The sequence below is a fragment of the Azolla caroliniana genome, unplaced genomic scaffold (genome assembly GCF_043228905.1).
Source record: "Azolla caroliniana isolate FFs.n. ecotype wild unplaced genomic scaffold, voAzoCaro1.0.p SCAF_10, whole genome shotgun sequence".
In the NCBI taxonomy this organism is placed as follows: Eukaryota; Viridiplantae; Streptophyta; class Polypodiopsida; order Salviniales; family Salviniaceae; genus Azolla; species Azolla caroliniana.
The window spans coordinates 4129147-4149438 of NW_028230445.1; the positions used below are offsets into that span (position 1 = coordinate 4129147).

The following is a 20292-nucleotide window of genomic DNA, read 5'->3' on the forward strand; positions in this document are numbered from 1 at the left end:
AAGCAAAAGTAAATAAATAAGAAAACTAAACAACGAAATGAATATTTATGAAGCCAAGAGGAATATGTTCCTCTCAAAGACTCTTGAACTCTTTTTCTTCTTTTTTTCCTTTTTTTAAGAGAAATGTTTATCTTAGATCAACATGGCAATACAAAAAGCCCTCAATATCTCCATTACTCCAAGAGTAGTGAAGTTCTTATGGCAAAGTAAACCCTCTAAGGTGCTCTAATATTCAATGAATAAAGCCAATCACGAATCACAAGGGACATGGTGCTAACACAAAAAATCATTGTTAAATATGCCAAATCAACTTTCCTTGGAGCTCATATATTTGTTGTGGTAATCCACAACACCCATCAAACAAGAACCCATTTCTATGGCTCTAAGTATGTCACATACCGCAATAACAAAGATAGTTAAACACAACCTTATACAATTGGCAAGGTATAGCTCTAACACCCTCAAAAACCCATTGAAATGGTGACACAATAATCCTAATTGATGATGCCCAAAGGTGCAATCTTAAAACCCAAATGGATTTAGCAACTAGACATGTAAGAACTTGTGTTGTCATCTTTATTAATAATTATATAGAAAAAAGCATGTACCATCTAAATGTGTCGTCATTTTATAGCTATTGTCAAAGGCAACCCAAACCATTGCATGCAAAAAGAACACCTTCACACAATGAAATACGAGATTGCCAATTTGCACCTAAAACTTGTTATCTCCTTCCTCGAAGATACACATTCGATTACTCCCTTGAGTAATCGGGTCAAGGAACCATGGTTGCATAGGAAGGTATGATAGGGCTGAACAAGTCGATTAGCTACGAGATGGCTGGCCACAACCGGTCGTATGACTTATGATTTATGAATAGGATACAATTGAAACGTAAAAATGAATATTGACATGACACCGAAAATGACCCAAACAGAGTGTATATTTATGGATTACTGCATGTATCGATTACATAGCTCACGACCGACAGTATTGTTCACTCTCTCTCCTCCAATAACATAAAAACATATATATATTCTCTCTCCTATAGCATAAACCGATATATCCCCTCCTTGTTTTGCTACTCCACGCTTTATATAACTCTTGTTTCCTTTGGCGTGCTCCAACTACTCCCTTCTGATTGTCAGCCTCTAATTTCGGTTGCATGTGTTACGTTCAACTACTTCCGTTCCGCTCGGGTCGATTCTCCTTTTCACACTCGCCTACTTGTTTCCTTTATACGATTCGTTTCACACCTATTGGCCTTTTGTCCCATGGCTAACACTTGGCACGCCCGTGGGACAGTGCCTTGCACGTCGAACCCACAACAAAACTTCCAAAAAATTAAAAAATTGAAACTATAGTTATTCGAAAAAATTGCTATGGGACATTAGTCTTCTTCCAAAATTGCGAGGATGTCCTCGGGTTGTTCCAATGTCCCTGTTTGGAGATTGGTCGTCTCTTCGGCCCTTTGCTTTGTACTAGCAAGGGTGGTAGGTTGTTGTGTCGGCGCTTGAGGCAACTCTTCATTTGTGAGCTCCTCGGCGTATAACTCGACTGGCAATTGGAGTCGTTGGAGTCTCTACCGTGGATATTGGAGTCGTTGCCTCCTGTTGGGGTTCTGTGATATGTTCTACCACTTGCCCCGCTTCTAGTCTTGGTCACGTCCCTTCCTCTTCTTTCCGCTCCTGGGTTGCACCCTCGGTCATGTGGCCTATTGATGCCTGTGCAGTGGCTTCTGCTTCCTTTTCAGCTCGGAGGTGCTCGCGCTCATAGCGGGGCTCATAGCCTTCCGTTTCTAACAGTTGAGAATCAAGTTCAACATAGTACACAAGAATCACCATCAAAACTTTATATGGTATCAAAGCGATTTGGTAGCTTGATCTAGCCCACTTGCCTCATCATGACCATGTGTTGTGTTTACGACGATGAATCAAAGAAATCTGGCTCATCACTATCGTAGTCCGCTACATAGCTCTTATTCAAGAGCGAAGAAGAACGAAGACATCTACATCGAACACCATGAAACCTCAAATGGGGAGCGCTCTCCCTAACGAGAAGTTGGACCGAAACAACTTCACAACTTGGGAGTACAAGATGCAACAATACCTTGTCGGTCAAGGTTATTGGAGCTACATCAAAGGAGCACAAGAAAATTGACCCGACCCAAAGGACGCCGACTACTCAACATGGGAGCAAGCGGCGAGTCGAGTGATGTATTTCTTAGCTATCTAGTCAGACGCCTTAGCCAATTCATGCAAACTCCGCGAGATAATCATTTCGATTGCGTTAAACAAGTATTACGATATGTGAGCGGCACAATGGATTATGACATTCTCCTATCACTTCATTCGAGAGCGTGTTCAGGCCAGAGATGTCAACCTTCAACACATAAACATAAATCTTCAAACGGTCGACATCTTCACCAAAGCCCTAGGAATCGACAAGCTTCGGCAATTCATGTCAAACCTTGGATTGACAATCCCTGACTTGCCAAGCTTGAGGGGGAGTACAAGAGAAAATTGATCCGACCCAAAGGACGCCGACTACTCAACATGGGAGCAAGCGGCGAGTCGAGTAATTTATTTCTTAGCAACATGTGTTCATGACCACATGCCCGGCTACATTCGAGAAGCCACGACGCCAAAGGAAGCATGGGAAAATCTAAGGAAGATATTCGCCGCCAATACGATGGCACGAAAGCTTCAACTCTACCAAGAGTTCAACAACATCCAACAACGGATCAACTCGGCTATGGCGGAGACGACACTACGTATCCAATTCGACACATCGGCAATGTCCCATTTAGCAAAGAAGGTAACCAAACTTTTATTAAAAATGTCTTGCATGTACCAACCATGACGAAGTACTTGGTCTCCGTCGGCCAAATTGTTGAGCAAGGGATGCAAGTACGATTTAATCATGGCGGTTGCTTCATTGAAAAAGAGGGCCGACTCATCGCTCGCGGATGAAGAGAGGGCAGAATGTTCATTCTCGACTCGCACGAGATGAAATTGGTCATGTTCACAAAGGGCATGAAGGCCGATTCTGATATAGAGTTATGACACAAGCGGATTGGCCATATCAACCTCCAAAAGCTCAAGGCAATGCAATCGAAAGGACTTGTCATCGGGCTCTCGACATTCAACGAGAAAGAGATTGATTGCCAATTCGGTAAGCAACATCAACACCCATTTCCGAAAGGAGTGGAAAGTGAGCAAAGGCGTACTCGACGTAATTCATTCTGGTGTATGGGGATTGGCTCAAACAGGTACATTCGGCAGATGTCTATATTACGTGGCCTTTATCGACGACTTCTCTAGAAACCTGGATCTACCCCATGTGAGAAAAGAGCAAAGTGTTCGAACACTTTCAAAAATTTAAGAATTAAGTCGAGAAAGCCACGGGCCGACATGTACGATGTCCTCGGTCGGATGGAGGAAAGGAGTACTTCTCTGATGAATTTTCGACTTTTCTACAAAGAAGGAATTCGGCGAGAGTTTTCGTGTCGACATACGCCACAAGAAAACGGAGTACCGAAACGAAAGAATCGGCACATCCTCGAAGTAGCACGGGCTATGCTTAACGAGAAGCACATGCCGAAGTCGTACTAGGTAGCTGCCAACACAACTGTCTATCTCATGAACCGGTGTACGACATCGGGTGTGCACGAACTTACTCTGCACAAGAAGTTTTTTGGGAAGAAGCCGGACCTATCACATGTTCAGATATTCGGCTCCATTGCATACATGCACATCCCCGATGATAAGTGACAAAAGCTCGACTTGAAGTTGGAGAAGTGTATCCTCGTGGGATACTCACTATAGCAAAAAGGGTACAAGTGCTATAACCCCTCGACTTGAAAAGCTCGAGTAAGTCCAGACGTCATTTTCGACGAGTTCACATCTAGGTACGCACCAGAGACAACTTTGAGTCCAATTCCACTCGACCCAGAATCCGCTGAAATAGAGATAGAAGCCGAAGATCGGCTCATGCGCATGTTCGAAGAAAGTCCGATTACGACAAGGGTTAATCGGCCACAAGAGCCTCTGAGCGATCGAAGCACATCTCAGTTGAGTCCGAAGCTGGACAAAGGGAAGGCAAAAATGCCGGAGTATGAAGACGATCACTTCAACGACAACAAATCAACTCACTCCCTCGATAGTGAGTTCGAAGGCCTTGACATCCAGACAAATGGAGCGAAGAAAGCCTTAGTATCCGCAAACGAGAAGCTTCACCGATCCACCTGTGAAAAGAACCATGTAAGCCAATTCAGTTACGATGAGTATATGGCGTACCATTACGCCTTTATGATGAAGGTAACAACAATACGAGATCCAGAAACGTTTTCCGAAGTTGCAAAGGACCCCGGATGGGTTGAAGCGATGAATGAGGAAATACAAGCACTCTCCAAAAACAAGACATGGGATCTTGTCCCCCACTCACCGCACTAGAAGGCAATTGACTGCAGATGGATCTACAAGGTGAAGTATAACATCGACGACTTCGTAAACCACTACAAAGCTCGACTCGTAGCGAAAGGATACTCACAAAGACATGGAGTCGACTATAAAGAGACATTTGCCCCAGTGGCAAAGATGACGACTGTGCGGACCGTAATTGCACTCGCAACAATGAAAGGGTGGCACCTCCATCAGATGGACGTAAAGAACGCCTATCTTCAAGGCGAATTAGAAGAGGTGCATGGTACAACCACCCAGCGTCAAATCCAGCATTCATCCGAAAGCCGTATGGCTACTCAAGAAGCCTCTCTATGGCCATAAGCAAGCACCGTGTGCTTGGCATTCGAAGATAACGCAATATCTTCATCAAATCGGCGTTGCGGTGTTAGGGTTTTGTCCATGAGCTAGTGTGAAAACTTTTGCATGTTCATTGAGAAGACCACGGTGGTGTGAACAGTCAACTCTAACCATAGCTAACCAGAGTAACCATAGTTACCCTAATTTACAGGGATACACCCCTCAACTTGACACACAAACAAGAAGTCTTATGATAATCTCCTAATCATCTCTGTTCTTCATATAACCTCTATAAAGATATAAAATCGAGATGTAATGGGGTCTTGATTCGACCATTGTTAGGGCGAAAGCCTTTGAGTGTTGCTCAATTTTCGTGGGACTCTGAAATTGCTTGTTTCTTATAGTCAATTTTTAGATTATGAAGTTTAAAACAATTTCTTATAAACAATCTTTAGGTTATGAAGTTTAAAGCGAGACAGACCAAAATTTTCTGGATGCTTAGGATTGCTAATAATGTGTAAGGAAATCACACTTACTAAATCATGAAAAACCACATGAATGGGGCAAAAACTCTTAAGACCATCGTGATGCAAAGGGACTTTCATCAATGACTCCTTTGAACATAATAGTTTAGAGCTTAGTCAATAAGGATTTTTTTTGTCGATAGGCTTCAGACTTGGTACTTGAATCTACAAGAATGGACCCAAGTACTTGAGTTATGCAACAAAAAACCTAGTTGATTGTGATTTTCCAACCTCTATATCCATGGGATCTTCGAACCAATGTTTCTAAATTTGCCTTGATTTGCTTGCTCAACACAATTTCTAGCCAACTCTAAACATTGAGAATCAAAACTGTTATTGTGGATCAAACTGTTAGACGTACTAGATTACTAGAACTAATTGGAGAACTAGAAACAAATTTATCATGGGCACTTAATTGGTTCACTAAACACAGTCTATGATGATAAATCATAACTTAGACTCCTGGATTTGCAAGTCTTAATTGGGGCTCTCTTTATGACTCAAGTTGTCATGAAGATTGAATCATTCAAGGGTTTGCAACTAGAACTACACTAGCACATACGCAATTTTAGTCTATCATTTCAAAATATAATTATGCACCACCATAATCACTCTAGAACATGGAGACCATTGCTCATAGTCCGGTAGGACCAAACATCACCATTGTGATGACATGAATAACCTAAAATCGCCCATATTTGTAATCATGACTTGGTTTCTAACAAACGTCTTCATTAACACATCCAATATACTCTCACGATCTTGCTAAAACCCACCTAATTGTTCTCTATCTGTCAAATCTACCCACGTACCTTATCTCTTTTAAAGATTTGAAGAACCTTCCAAGATTGGATAATTATAATAAAGCCAAACCAGTTCTTATTACAAATGAAATGGGGCAAGCTAAATTTCACATTTTCAAAGAAAATTTGTAGATGAATGTTATATTTCACAACCAATTATAGTAAGCACCATTAAAAACAGACTGGATACAAGACAGACAACATGTTTCAAAAGAGCTTTTGCTATCATGGAGACTAATATTAAATTTCCCAAATAGACATCAATATGCTTCAAAAGAACATTTGCAACGAGGTAATAGGTAATTATCGATGATGAAACATGAGCATCGGATGATGGCATACAACTAAGGGGTGTCATGATATAGAATGATGGCATACAACTAAGGGGTGTCATGATATAGAATGATGGCATACAACTAAGGGGTGTCATGATATACACGTATCGGAATGCAAAGAGTACAATCATTTGTGCTTGACCACTTGGTGAAACATCCAATCAAGGGACATTACGATGATATAGATGTATAAAAGATGCAAAGAGTACCGACTGTATATACACAAGCATTGGGAAGGGATGTTAAAGAACTACTACACATGTGAGGATGCAAAAAGTGAGATTTATGTTGTAGAGGCCCTCATCATGCACTTCGAAAAGAATAAGATGACCAATAACCATTTTCTAGTGAATAGGTGCTATCACCACCTTGCCTCTTGCTCTAAAGGTTTCTAAGTACTCAAAGGCCTCCTTAACCTGTGAAAATTTGAAGGGCCCCTTGGGATCAATGACCGGTTTCAGCTTTCCTTCTTCCACGAAGGGGTTCAATTTCGCGAGGTTATCACCATTCGATATGAGCCCGTATGCAATCACAGGTGGCTTTGCGGAATGGTCTGCGATTGTAAGCACATTTCCTCCCTCTTTCACGGCTTTGGCTGCATTCGCACCATCTCCTGCACATGTTTTTGCGCCACAACGAAAACATTAGGAGATAAAATCATGCATGTGAATCACACATAGAACTTTCATGCATCACAAAATGATATGTAGATTGAAAGCATTGATATGTATGAACATATGAATCATATATAAAATAGAGATTCATCAATGCGAATACACTAACATGAGTTGATGTGAGTATCGATCATACATGAATCAATCATACTTGGAACAAAACTGTGAGTTGATGTGAGTATATGAACACTATGTGTTAAAGAGGGAATGGACATATGCTCATGCAGCAGAGTTATATACGTAAAGATACACTCATATACTTGTGTGTAACCATAAATCTATATACAAAAGGCGGCACCTGTCAAATCACACATTTACACAGTGATGAATATAGTACTACACATTAAGAAGACCTTACCTACTGTATCAATCACAAAATCATATTTCTCTGGTAGCTCATAATATTTTGTTGTGGTGTAGTCAATTGCCACATCAGCTCCCAAACTTTTCACAAACTCTACTTTGCCAGTGCTAGTTGTTGTAGCAACCAGTGAAGCACCATAGACATGTTTTGCCAACTACAAGACAAAATAAGAAAAAAAATAATCTGACATTCATGCAATTCAAGCTATACACAAATTTTGCAACCATGCTTAATTCTGAGCAATGTCTTTCCTCTCATTGCATTGTTAGATTCATATTGGGTCATATTCATGTTAGATTTTGGCAAAGTTCTGAGGGTGCAATGTCTTTCCTCTAATTGAATTGTTAGATTCATATTCGGTCATATTCATGTCAGATTTTGACATGATACTGGGGGTACAATGACTTTCCTCTGATTGTATTGTTAGATTTATATTGGGTCATATTCATGTAAGATTTTAACAAGATTCTGGTGGTACAATGTCTTCCTCTAATTGAATTGTTAGATTCATATTGGGTCATATTCATGTTAGATTTTAACAAGATTCTGGGGGGTATACCTGGATTGCTAGAGTGCCAACTCCTCCTGAACCCCCAAGTATAAGTACAGATTGTCCTGGTTTAAATGCAGCCTTTTTGAATCCCGTTTGTGCAGTTAAGAGGGCTCCTGGTAAGCTTGCAGCTTCTTCAAAAGAGAGAGATTTAGGTTTTAATGCAAGGACCTTCTCTTCAGTTACTGTGTATTGAGCTAAGGTTCCGATTTGTTTAGGAGCTGCAATAGCAAATTCAACTATGTCTCCGTAAACCTCATCTCCTTCCTTGAATTTCTTGACATCACTGCCGACCTTCACCACTACTCCAGCTGCATCCAAACCGGGAACATGCTGCACATTCAATGAATCCATCCATGGTTTGAAAGCCAAGAAACAATGACATAACAATACCGATGTGGCATGAAACGTATTACACACACATGGATTGTGGATCTGAAGACTGTATTTACTATTATCTTATAAATGAAGCATACAATCAATCAGCAGGGAAGAAATCAAACTTTCAGGCATTACTTCAAAATACACATGAATATGTTATCATACCGTTCAATGTACCACAAATGAATCAAGATACAGGTACATAACATTATGATGAGGGCCTGATCTATCATGCATATGAATATGATATCATCACTTACAATAAGCAGATGAATTAACATACATAAACATACCCATAATCATCAACAGCACACATAATCTTTCATCATAAGAGTAAAATAAACATTACTTACAGGGAAAGGGATGCAAGGGCTTTTGATGTAGCCAAATCTCCGATTGTAATCGATGGGATTGAGGGAAGCAGCATAGACCTTAATAAGGACTTGGTCAGGGCTTGTTATCTGGGGTACCTCCACGTCACCATATTCCTAAACCTCCACAGAACCGTAGTCTCTATAGAACCAAGCTTTCTGGAAAGAACCCATTTGTTTGTGTTTGTGTGTTTGTGTGTTGTCAGTGAGTGAGTGAGTGAGTGAGTGTGTGTGTGTGTGTACCCTGTTTTTCTTTGAACACAAAAATCTGTATATATGTATAGAGATGCTTGATTTTTTTGAATTACATTTCTGAGCCCCATTTCCTGTAGTATTGTGGAGTTTTCCCATCAGTCTCTCTCTCTCTCTCTCTCTAAGTAGACGATGAGCTCATGAGGAGACCCCCTTGACCATCTTGACAGTTTGTGTTCCATTGAAACACGTGACATTTTGGTGAACCCCAACATTGAAGAAGCTCGATTCCACACCCGAGAAGTGTCGCACTAGCCCTCAATCCAACCACCTAATGCAAAAACGGAAATCACGTGGACACTCTAAAAGGAGGATGTTATGTGTTTTTACCAACAACCAATTGCGGGTAAATGCCTCATCACTAACAAGACTTGAACACTTAAACCCCATTTTGGTTGCCCCTAGACATAGCATGTTTTATGCTAGGCATTGGTCTGCCCACATGTAACATACATTGAAGCCTTGTTAATTCCTTGGTTGGTCGTAGTTCGTCCACATGGTTATGCATTTACTATGTAACATATTGTTAATGTTCTACTATACTATACTTGTTTAGTACAAATTACACTAGCATTACATATCACATTCGTAGGGGGTCTCATATGTATTCTTACGTGTAGCCTTTATCTATATCTTTTAACATATCATGGGCAAGCCATAACTTTGCATATACATATGTTAACCTATATTTTCACATATATGTTTTTAGTTCGTGCTTTTCTACCTTTTGCTCTCCCATGCATAATATACATTGAATTTGGACTAGTCAATATTTCTTCTACTTTAGGGTTTAGGGTTGAACTTGGACTAGTTAATAGTTCTCGAACGTTGAACTTGTACTACTTCTCACCTCCCCTACCTAATTTGTGTTCATAATACATTGAAACCTCGACCGTTCTAATAAATTATTGACATACATATTTACTGACATGAAACTTATACGATCTCATAAATAAAATGTTGAGGAAGACAATTTCAACTTCTTAAAGGGAAGTCAGAATGAACATTGACATCCTCTAGCACTCATCTTAAAAAAAGACTTGAGTCAAGCCATTCTCTCCGGTTCAAGTCCTTGGTGGTCCTCGTGTCATGATGTGACATGCCTATTAATAATTATAAAAAATATTAATATTACCATGGAAATAAAAAGTAAGTAGTTTGATTGTTAAGGGTAATGAATAGTTATAAGAGGTATGGAGTTTGAATCTCTCTTAGTATTTATGGAAAAACTATTCTTGTTTTTGCAATTTCGAAGCAAAAACGAAAAAAAAACATGTAAAAAATAGACATCCCTTTTACTATGATTATTTTGGGTGTCCCTTATTTTGCGGTTGGGAGCATACCATTAGGGTTTTTGGGCATTCTCTTCTTGACTTTATAGTTCTTCTTCTTCTTCTTATCAAGAGACTTGAGGGGTTTTTTTTTTCTTCCAAAAAAGAGACTTGAGGGTTTTAGGGTTATATTTTTACCTCTTCTTCGCATGAGTATAACTTATATGTCTTCGTCTCATCATAATAATATATTTCTTCGTCTCATCATAATCACCATCACCATCATTCTCATCATCATCATCATCATCTTCTTCTTCTCAAGTGTACCATCATTTACCTTGACTCCTATGTTCGCATCTTCATCTTTCGTTAACGTCGACTGGACCTTCGTTTGTGTTAACTCCCTTTGTTCGGGTCATCACCTACGTTCGCGTTGTTGCCACCCAAGGAGAACAACAAAGAGGTCAACAAAATAGACTTCTCACTTGGCGAATGTCCTCCCTTGTTCAGGTCCCTCGTAGTCCTGCCCGAGTAGCACATGTATGCAAATTTTTACACGCTCTAATTTACACGCTCTAATTATGTGACACCGCTCTAATTTACACGCACACGCATAACTTCGTGACACCATGTCCAAGTGATAACCGATCACAATAATTTGCTCTATTTCTTAACCACTCAAATGTTGAATTGAGGCCAAGGCTGCTGGTCAAAATTTTTGGCTAATTATGGCTTCGAAATATTATTTCGGGTTGAGACCCAACATGTGAAGGTATTTTCTCGATGGTCACAATTTGAGCTCTAGCAGGGGGATGGCACCTATGTTCAACAATCCCAATGTTTGTCGAGGCCATATCAATTTCATATCTTTGTGACATGCATGCTACACAAGGACTCTCTACTCAAGGAGATAGTTGAAGCACTCACGACCAACAAATTCACAAATGAAATTAAGGTAAGCCTTCATAACCCATCCAAAGGGAAGAATAAGGTGGATTTCAGTTAGTTCAAATTCAAGCGCGGATTCATATATTGAGACAATATTTTATATGTCCATGAAGGACTGTGTTGAACCGGTGTACTATAGGAGTGCCATGACGACCCGCCCGATAACCATTTTAGAACTTCACAAAAACCTTAGAATTAGTTTCTCGAGGATATTGGTGGCCTTAATGATGGAAGTTTGTCAAAGAATTCCTCAAGACATGTCATACTTGTGCTGGATCCAAAGTAGAACATGTGTCATGTGGTATGCTCCAGCCACTCCCCATTCCAAGCCAACCTTGGGCGTCTATCGAGTCTATGGATTTCATTGCTGACTTGCCTCAAGTCGGTAGATTTGACTAGTTCATGTTGGTAATGTTCGACCATTTTACCAAGATGGCTCACTTTGCCCCCTACACCAAAACCATTTCGTGGGAAGAGACAACATATTTGTTTTTAAAGAATGTAGTTCGACCACTTGAGGTACTAGAAGATTTCAATTTAGATCGAGAACCCAATTCATCTCTCATTTCTAGATAATATGTCTCATCTAAACATTTAGTACTTCAGTGAATCTGCCTTCGATGTATCGTTCACAAATTGATGGCCAAACAAAGAAGATTAATCAAATCCTAGAATGATACATTCGGTGCAGGGTGAATGAATGGGAATGGGAACAATTAGTTATGTCCTTGACACAACTAATTAGCTATGCAAAAAGTTGCATGTAATTTGCATATTTTGGCAATTTCAAATAAAGACTAGCTAAAATGTGGACCACAAATGGTAATATTTACATCCCCATAATAAATTATATGTATCTTTAAGATTTTCCCACTAAAAATTAGCTATAAAAAAAACTACTTAGTTGTGGTCATTTTAGCTACATGTTAGCTATAACAGTGTTCCCATTCACATGCTTTCACCCTGCAAGATGATTGGGTTGACCTCCTTCCAATGATAGAGTTTGCTTACAACAAATCGCTAGATGGGTCGACTGGAGTTACCATGTTCTTTGCAAACTATGGGTTGCACTCTCAATTCAACATTTCCATCTCCTCCAACTCTTCAAGCCCTTCGCTAAAAGAACAAGCTTGTAACCTGGAAGACATACATCAAAACCTATCCTTGGAGCTCATCCTCACTAGCGAAGGATACAAGGATCAGGCTAACCTTCGTTGATCAAATACTTCGGTTTGGCTCCTACGCTAAAATATTGCTTCACTTGCCCTTGCACGAAATTTGACTACAAGAAGTTGGGACCTTTCTCGATCATTGTCCGATTACAACCCCTTTTACATTTTAAGATTCATAATGTTTTCCATGAATCCGGCCTTGAAACTCACCATCCATCTCATATTCCAAGTTGCCATCTTTATCCTCCTCTAAGTATGAGGTAGACAAGATATTGAACTTTGGCCTCCTTTGTCGACAACTTCAATACCTTGTTTTGTGGAAAATGTACCATCTTAGAATCAATATGGGAGCTGGCCAAGATTTAAACAATGTTGTTGATTTAGTACACGATTTTTATCAACAATATCCACACAAGTAGAGACAAGTTTTGGAGGTTAGCCTTAAATGGAGGATAATGTCAAAGACAAGAATCAAACTGCAACCTCCCATGTCATAACCAAGTTTGACAACCAATGCATGTCAATACATCATGTGGATATAACATAAATTCTTATACAAACTTGTGCTTATCCATATGGGAAATGATGGCTTTGGCCTATTTGCACATAAGTTCCGATCATAGAATTCCCCTTCTTGATGTGATGAGGTTTTTCTCTTTTGGCACTTACATCCCTATGTGCAATGAAGCCAAAAAGTGAGGGACTCCAATGATGGAATTTCCATCGAGGGCACCAACTCGGGGCATCCAACAAATCAAGCAGAAAACATGACAAATTCCAACCTTGGGCAAAAATAATTAGTTATTTTGTGGAAAAGGTTGGTATATACCATGGGAAAACTAGAATTACATCTTTGTGGTGGCATGTGTTAATAGTACCTGGGCATTTGTTCAGAATCTATAGAGGTTCAACAATTGGTGCTTTCTTGACAACGATGTTTGAATTTGTTTAATTGGAGGCCTCCTAAATGCAGAAAAGATAGAAATTCCTTGGCAATAGAGGTGTCGACAACTTCAAGGATATTACACTAGGATGGAAGAGAAAGCCTAAATTCATAGTTCAATCGAATGGCAAGTCTAGGCTTGGTACCTGTGGAAGATGGTACCTTAGAGTCACGTAGGAAAATGATGGCTTTTCGAACAATCAGAAATAAGTTTCATATACCATGTGGATATGGGTATATTTGGCAATCAATCATTGCCTAGATTAGTTTTCCCGATTCCAGAGTTGGTGGTCGAGGACCCATGGAAAGATTGGTCATTTGGTATTGGGAAATCAATTTTTGTGGTGCACACCAATGATGTGTACCATAAGTTGGTTGAAGATAGAGCTTGGTTAGTAAATAAGGTTTTGGATACATGGTACATTACTCGACAAGTAAAGTGGTGGCATAGAGTTTTAGATGTAGGATGACAGTCTCATCTTCCATTTCGTGCAAAGGTGTTTCTTTGGCATGCCATAATTGGTGGGTTGCCTTTAGTGATGACCTTAAAACGAAGACATATTTCGAATAGGATATGTTTTTTCTGTACAATGGTTGAAGAAGATGCCAAACATAGGTTCATTACATGTCCGGTTGCTAAAGCCATTTGAATGATTATATCACAAATTTGAGCATCTATAATAGGAAATATTTTGTCACCTTATAAGTGGTGTTTTTATTTATGAGGGTAAATCTATGCCCACACCATCATATAAGGTTGGGTTTGACTACCTTAGATATTGGGGGATAATTGGACCATGAGAAATGGGTTCTTGTTTGATGGACTTCATGACAACAACTCCGTAGGATGAAAGGGAAGTTCATTTGGCAATTTTCACACCTATGTTGTATGGGGACATTGTCTCAAGACAAGATAGACTTATGTCATCTAGTTTTACAACACTTGAGAGGGTTTCCCTTCCACTATCACTATTTATGAAGTAGTGAAGATGGCTATTAGCAAGGGTTATATTATCAACTTGTTTTAATAACAACCATTGATTTACGGGGGAAAAAAAGCAGGCTTATGATTTGCAGTTTTATAGGTCTACATTGATTCGATGGTGCAAATTGATCGCGATTCTTGAAGCATAGTCTAAACCGTTAATCCATTGCAAAGATTATCTCGCTGCTCCTAATTACGTATTATTTGGTTGCAGATAGACACGGGGGGCAGTGAAGGATGCATAACGTTTGGACTTCAATATGTATGTCTCAATGTGAGATGTACATATTTGTGCATGGCAAAAAGGCCAAACGCAAAAAGCAAAACGCAAACCCAAACGCAAACGCAAACGCAAACGCAAAGTGCAAAACGCAACATAAGCAAAAGGCAGAATTTCTGTTACTCAGTATTTTGGGTCGCATCCCTTAACGAAGCCCTAAAATTTCCTGTCAGAGAAGGAAGGGCCCGATTTCTCTGTGTTGGAACCCTAATGATCACAGACAGACAAATCAGGAAAGCCTGACCTATATAGCCCTCTCTCCAATTCTCTGCAGAACCCGACCAACTGATCCCGATCTCTGCGTCAAAACCCTAAAGAATCCGCACAGTGGCAAAGGCTCAGTCCTTCCTTCGAGACATAGCCAAAAATTCTTCGTAATACCTCACCTCCTTACGTGGAAGATTTTCGATCTCTGTTTCCGAACCCTAAATCTTGCAAAAGGAAAGAAAGAAAGGAAGCCCTCTGAAAACTCCACATAATTCCTTCGACATATCCATACCTCTACTCAAGGTTTTCATACAGTAGCAAAAAAAAAAGAGACATGTTGGCTTCACCAGGCCATTCTCCTCTACAGATCGTCGTTTCCACGCCTTCTTCATCTACAAGCACTCCTGCACAGATCCATGGCCGAAGCAAACCATCTCCGTCTGTTTCGACTTCTTCATCCAAAAATCTCATGCTTCCTCCTCCTAAAAGGCCCCGCAGATCTGCAGAGGTTCTTGATGAAGACTCGTATGTGGGAGCCATAGAAAAGATCATCGAGCGAGATTTCTTTCCTGATATTCCGAAGCTTCAGGATCGATTACAATGGCTAGAAGCCGTTCGCACAGGAGATCCTCTCGTCATCAGAGATGCACAGCTACGGATCGTCCAGAGGAGGCGTGAGAAGGCCGAACAAGAAGCAGAAACGCCTCGCCATGGATTGGTTCACACTCCTTCTGAATCTGTCTCCTTCTCTGCATCGTACTTGGATTCTCCTAACTCCATGGTAAGTGCTTCTCCTGCCGCTTCTCTTAGATCTGGTCTTGCCAAATCCACGGATTTCTCTGGTTCGCCGCTCCATGTCAAACCATCTGTAGATACCTCGCTCTCTTTAGATGTTTTCCTGAGGAAATATACAAGTGAAGATAATGTAAGCTTCTCAAACATTCTCGAGAAGGTGAATAAGAAGAGACAGGAGAGGTACAGGTACCTTAGTGAGGAGGAAATGGTTTCTCCTCAGGACAGAATAGCTGACCGAGATCAGAATTCTACAGATGGCTACGGCACCTCTGGCCAGCCTGTGAGTACACTCGAAGGGTGGAGTTACAAGGCAAAGAACTTGTTGATGTATGATTCGGCAGAGAGAGAGTATGCCCCTCTCACAGAAGCGGAGAAGGAAGAGAGGCTGAAGCTTCTGACCAAGGAGGTGAATATCAAGAACACGAGGTTTCATGTGAAGATGTTTGATTCGAGGTTAAGAGAAGACGAAGCTATGGCGCCATTATGCTCACCTCTCCCTGGGATGACTCCGATGTCTGCATGGAATCTCTCAGATCCCGACAAACTGAAGATGAAATATGACTTGGAAGAACTGAGGAGAACGCCCCAGGTAATGGGTGAGAAAGAAGCAAATAGAGTTCTAGGGAAGGGGGGATCAGCAGGTTACAACTATGTAGCAACACCATCTCCAGCTCCTGGCGTAGACGAATCACCATTCATGACATGGGGAGAGATTGAAGGAACGCCACTTCGTCTTGAGATGGAAGATACACCAGTTGGGATCGGAGGAAGTGGAGATGGCCCTCGGTTCATGATCCCAGCTCCTCCATCCCGGGATGCGAGAGCTCATAGCTTATCTCGAAATGCAGCTCGGAGCCTACGAGAGAAGTCAAGGTTATTTAACCCTCGAACTTCTTCTTCGTCTTTGTCTCCTTCTTGTTCTTCTCCAGCTAGAGGTTCAGGTAGCCCTGGCCTTAAGAGCCTCTCAGCTGCAGCTCAGGTCTTTGTGAGGAAAGCTATGGCAAAGTCTAGCGTATCAGTGGATGCCAACCTCCGGGCGAGCTATAGAGGTACCCCAAGCCCTTATACTTCTAAAACCACATCTAGATTTAGAGAAGGGAGTGTTGTTTCGCGAAGTGGAAGCGTGCCTCCTTTGAGCTCACCCTCTATTCGAGAAGGTATTGCTCCGCCAAGCTCACCATGATGGAAAAAAATTTGCATGTGAATGAAATATCTTTTTTTTTACACCTTCTGTATTATATATATTCTGTTGATTTTGTGTTGGTATTCAAGAAGAATGGACAAAAACAGTTGCTTCTTGTGCTGATATTAAGAGCTGGAGAAAGTTGTGCTTATTATGTTGATATTTTGAGAAGAACGGAAAACTTAATGTACTTTTCATGTTTTATATTTGCAAAACATTATGTTGGTTTACTGCTTAAGTAAGCTCTTGTTGCTTCATCTAAGTTACACCCCTAGTTATACTGAAGGTAGTGCTGTCCCCTGATGATAAATTATCCTGAATAAAAAGTTGTTTCTTTCACCTATATTTCTGTAGTATAAAAACACTATGCTTTTCTGTTGATGGTATTTGAGCAGCTAGTCAGAAACATGTGTTTCATGTGTTGATAGTTTGAGAAGAATGGCGAAGCATACATACTCTCCACTTTGTGTTGCCAAAATTGAGCAGAAAGGCAAAAAACATGTGTTTCTTGTATTAATATTTTGAGAATGATGAAAATTTTGATTTTATATATATGCACGAGAAGGATGGAAAGAGTTTTCATTGTGTTAAAACTTGAGAAGAATGAAGTTTTACGATTTGGTATTTGATAGAAAAATGAAGCAAAGTGTATCTGAAACAGCCATATTTGAAATTTGTAGTCTTCTATGATGCAGTATAATACTGTTAATTTGTTACAGAAATCAGTTGTTTTAGGCTGTGATTACTACCTTTATCTTTGTCTATCATTTTCTGCCATGTACTATATTTAGAAAAGAAATTCGTTATCTTCTATGATGCAGTATAATACTGTCAATTTGTTACAGAGATCAGTTTTTTTGGTTGTGATTACTACTTTTATCTTCTCTTATTATATTCTGAATGCAGAATATCATTCTAAAAACTTTTGAGTAATATTGTGGTAAAATGATGCAATAACTCTCACAGTGTGATGTAATCGGATTCTGTGCGGCATACCTTCTTTGCTTGCACTTTTTTGGGACTAAATCCAAGGCTGTCTCAAACGTGAAAATGATTATATTTTTTCGTTGTGGAGCTTCAATTGGGTATTCCCTATTTGCTCTCATCAGCCAATGTTGACCAAAATATGAAGATGATTTGTTCCACATGGTAGTTTTGAACATTGTCAATCCATGAATGGTGACTGTTAAAACTATTGTGGGTGTCTTGATATCATCTTCCTTTATCGCTTGTTTTGACTCAAATGTTATACTCTTGTAGTTTCTACCAAATAAACCCATAATTGAGTGGGATGAGTAATAATCATTGTATCTCAACAAAATCCCAATCATTGAGATCAAGCCTTGACTACATGTCCCACCTCTTTAACCCCCAAACAATTTAGTGATTAGATTGAGAGCACAATCTCTCCTTTCTATGCTAACATAATAATTAAGATGTTTGTAACTTGTTTTGTAAGGGATTACAATGCACTATTAGTTTGTTGTGCCCATAGAAATAAAGAGATAGATCACTTCATGCCATCAGACTACCAAGTGTTAAACATATTCAAAGATCGAGGAATTTTAAGTGGAATACCATGCTCTCGATCTATATGTGTTTGGCCTTGTACATGTCTTCTGATTTCTCTCTCTCTCTGGATCACTTAGTGTTAAGATTATGGGCATGGGAAGGGTTGTTCAGTATGCATGCTTCTTCCCAAATAAAGGAAACTCCACTCAAACCTATAGGCTAGATCCTAACCCTTTGTCCACAAACGAAACTATTGCTTCTTTACAATTATGCACACATTCTCTTCAATACGTGATGGGGCATTAGGGTACAACCAAAGAGATTTAATGACTATGCATATGTTTATTTAAACAAGGTCATGAATTAGAGTATATGGGGCATTAGGGTACAAGCAAGGAGATTTAATGAGTGCATATTTTTCCTTGAACAAGGTCATGAATTTGAGTGTCATACTTTGTAACAATGCTCCACCTTGGATCATATTCAAGTTTCTCAGCTCCACACATTTGTATCAACTCCACATATACCTCATGAAATGTTTCACCTTTGGTGCATGGGTCATGTTTGACATTCGAGGATGATAACAAAATCTCTCTCTCTCTCTCTCTCTCTCTCTTAGGATAGTGGTCCGTGGATTAGCGCGTTGGACTTCAGATCCAAAGGTCATGGGTTCAAATCCATCGTGGTTGATCTTTATCATCGACTTTGTGATTTTCCAAGTAAAATCCCTTTCTTCACAACCACAATGTGCTCTCTCGATTGCAACATTCATTGGTAAAGTTCTCGAACATCGAGAGTTGCTGCGATCTTTCATACATATCACGTGTAATATTTTTGGTCTCATAAGTCATATTTGACCTCCAAAGACGATATTATAATCTATCTATCTATCTCTCAATATACATGATATATATCACAATATGCTCTATTCCTTAGGTATGAGTATATATCACCACAATGTGGTGCATTCCTTTTTAGGGTTACAATAGGTACACAAGATGTTGCCATTCGGGTTTAGGGTTAAGGGTTCTACAATTGTTGCCTTACTCTACCAATGAAAGTAAGTGAGCTCTATTAAATTAGTATGCTTTTTGCCTCTCCTGCTCTCTTTTAACCATTCCATTGGTTCTCCCATCAAAGAGGCTTTGAATCGAGATGGGTCTACCCTTGATGATGTGATGGCTATGAGACCCCTACACTTTACCAGTAAGGATGTCATGGAGGGTCTTCTCAAGGTAAGATTGGCATGCCATTGAAGAGTCGTTCCTTCCTTTGACGTCTGGTTCTTGCTCATGCTCATGGGGGCAATAATGTTCTATCCACTCATATTGAGTAAATATACAATAAGGCGAATGTATAAACCAAGAATGATGAGGGGTACTCCAAGAGGTAGATTCACTCTCGGAATTTTTTAGTCTTGGCCTAGGGCAGCTCCGGATGGCTCAATGAGATTGAACGTCACTCTTCGGAACGAGGGTCTCTGGGTAATTACACATAACCCATCGTCATAGTCGTGGCGGTCGTCCTCAAGCTCCTCCTCATCTTCGGGTTGTTCAACATTATAATGGTCGCAATATACAATCTTGTGAGTGTCTCGTGGGCTTTCTTTTACTGAACTATGGCATGTAGTAGTAGCTCCATTCAGTATTAACCAAATTATACTACTACTACTACTATTACTACTACTACTACTACTACTACTACTACCTCCACTACTAGTAGTAGCACTAGTAGAAGTAGCAGTAGAAGTAGAAGTAGAAGTTATGTCCATCATCTTTTGGGCATTATTGTAAAACACAAATGCTGATGCCATGGGAGACATCAAGTAGGGGTGGTCATTATCATCACCATCATTATGATGATTATGATCATTTAAATCATTATGATCATTTAAATCATTATGATCATTTAAATTATTATGATCATTTAAATCATTATGATCATTTAAATCATTATCATCATCATCATCATCATTGATACAA

General features: G+C 39.9%; 1 protein-coding gene and 1 pseudogene across 2 annotated transcripts; one reads left to right on the forward strand and one right to left on the reverse strand.

Annotated features, from left to right (window-relative positions):
* Window positions 1-6290: 6290 nt before the first annotated feature.
* On the reverse strand, window positions 6291-8936 carry LOC147858752 (2-methylene-furan-3-one reductase-like; annotated as a pseudogene). Its single transcript, XR_015530340.1, has 5 exons — window positions 8745-8936; window positions 8020-8343; window positions 7455-7614; window positions 6527-7035; window positions 6291-6431 (listed from the first exon to the last, which is right to left on the reverse strand). The product of XR_015530340.1 is annotated as a 2-methylene-furan-3-one reductase-like (transcript).
* Window positions 8937-14872: 5936 nt separating this feature from the next.
* Window positions 14873-17032, forward strand: LOC147858753 (DGCR14-like protein). Its single transcript, XM_087325970.1, has one exon. The coding sequence runs from the start codon at window positions 15155-15157 to the stop codon at window positions 16796-16798; it is 1644 nt and encodes a 547-aa protein (XP_087182096.1). The 5' UTR covers window positions 14873-15154; the 3' UTR covers window positions 16799-17032.
* Window positions 17033-20292: the final 3260 nt, after the last annotated feature.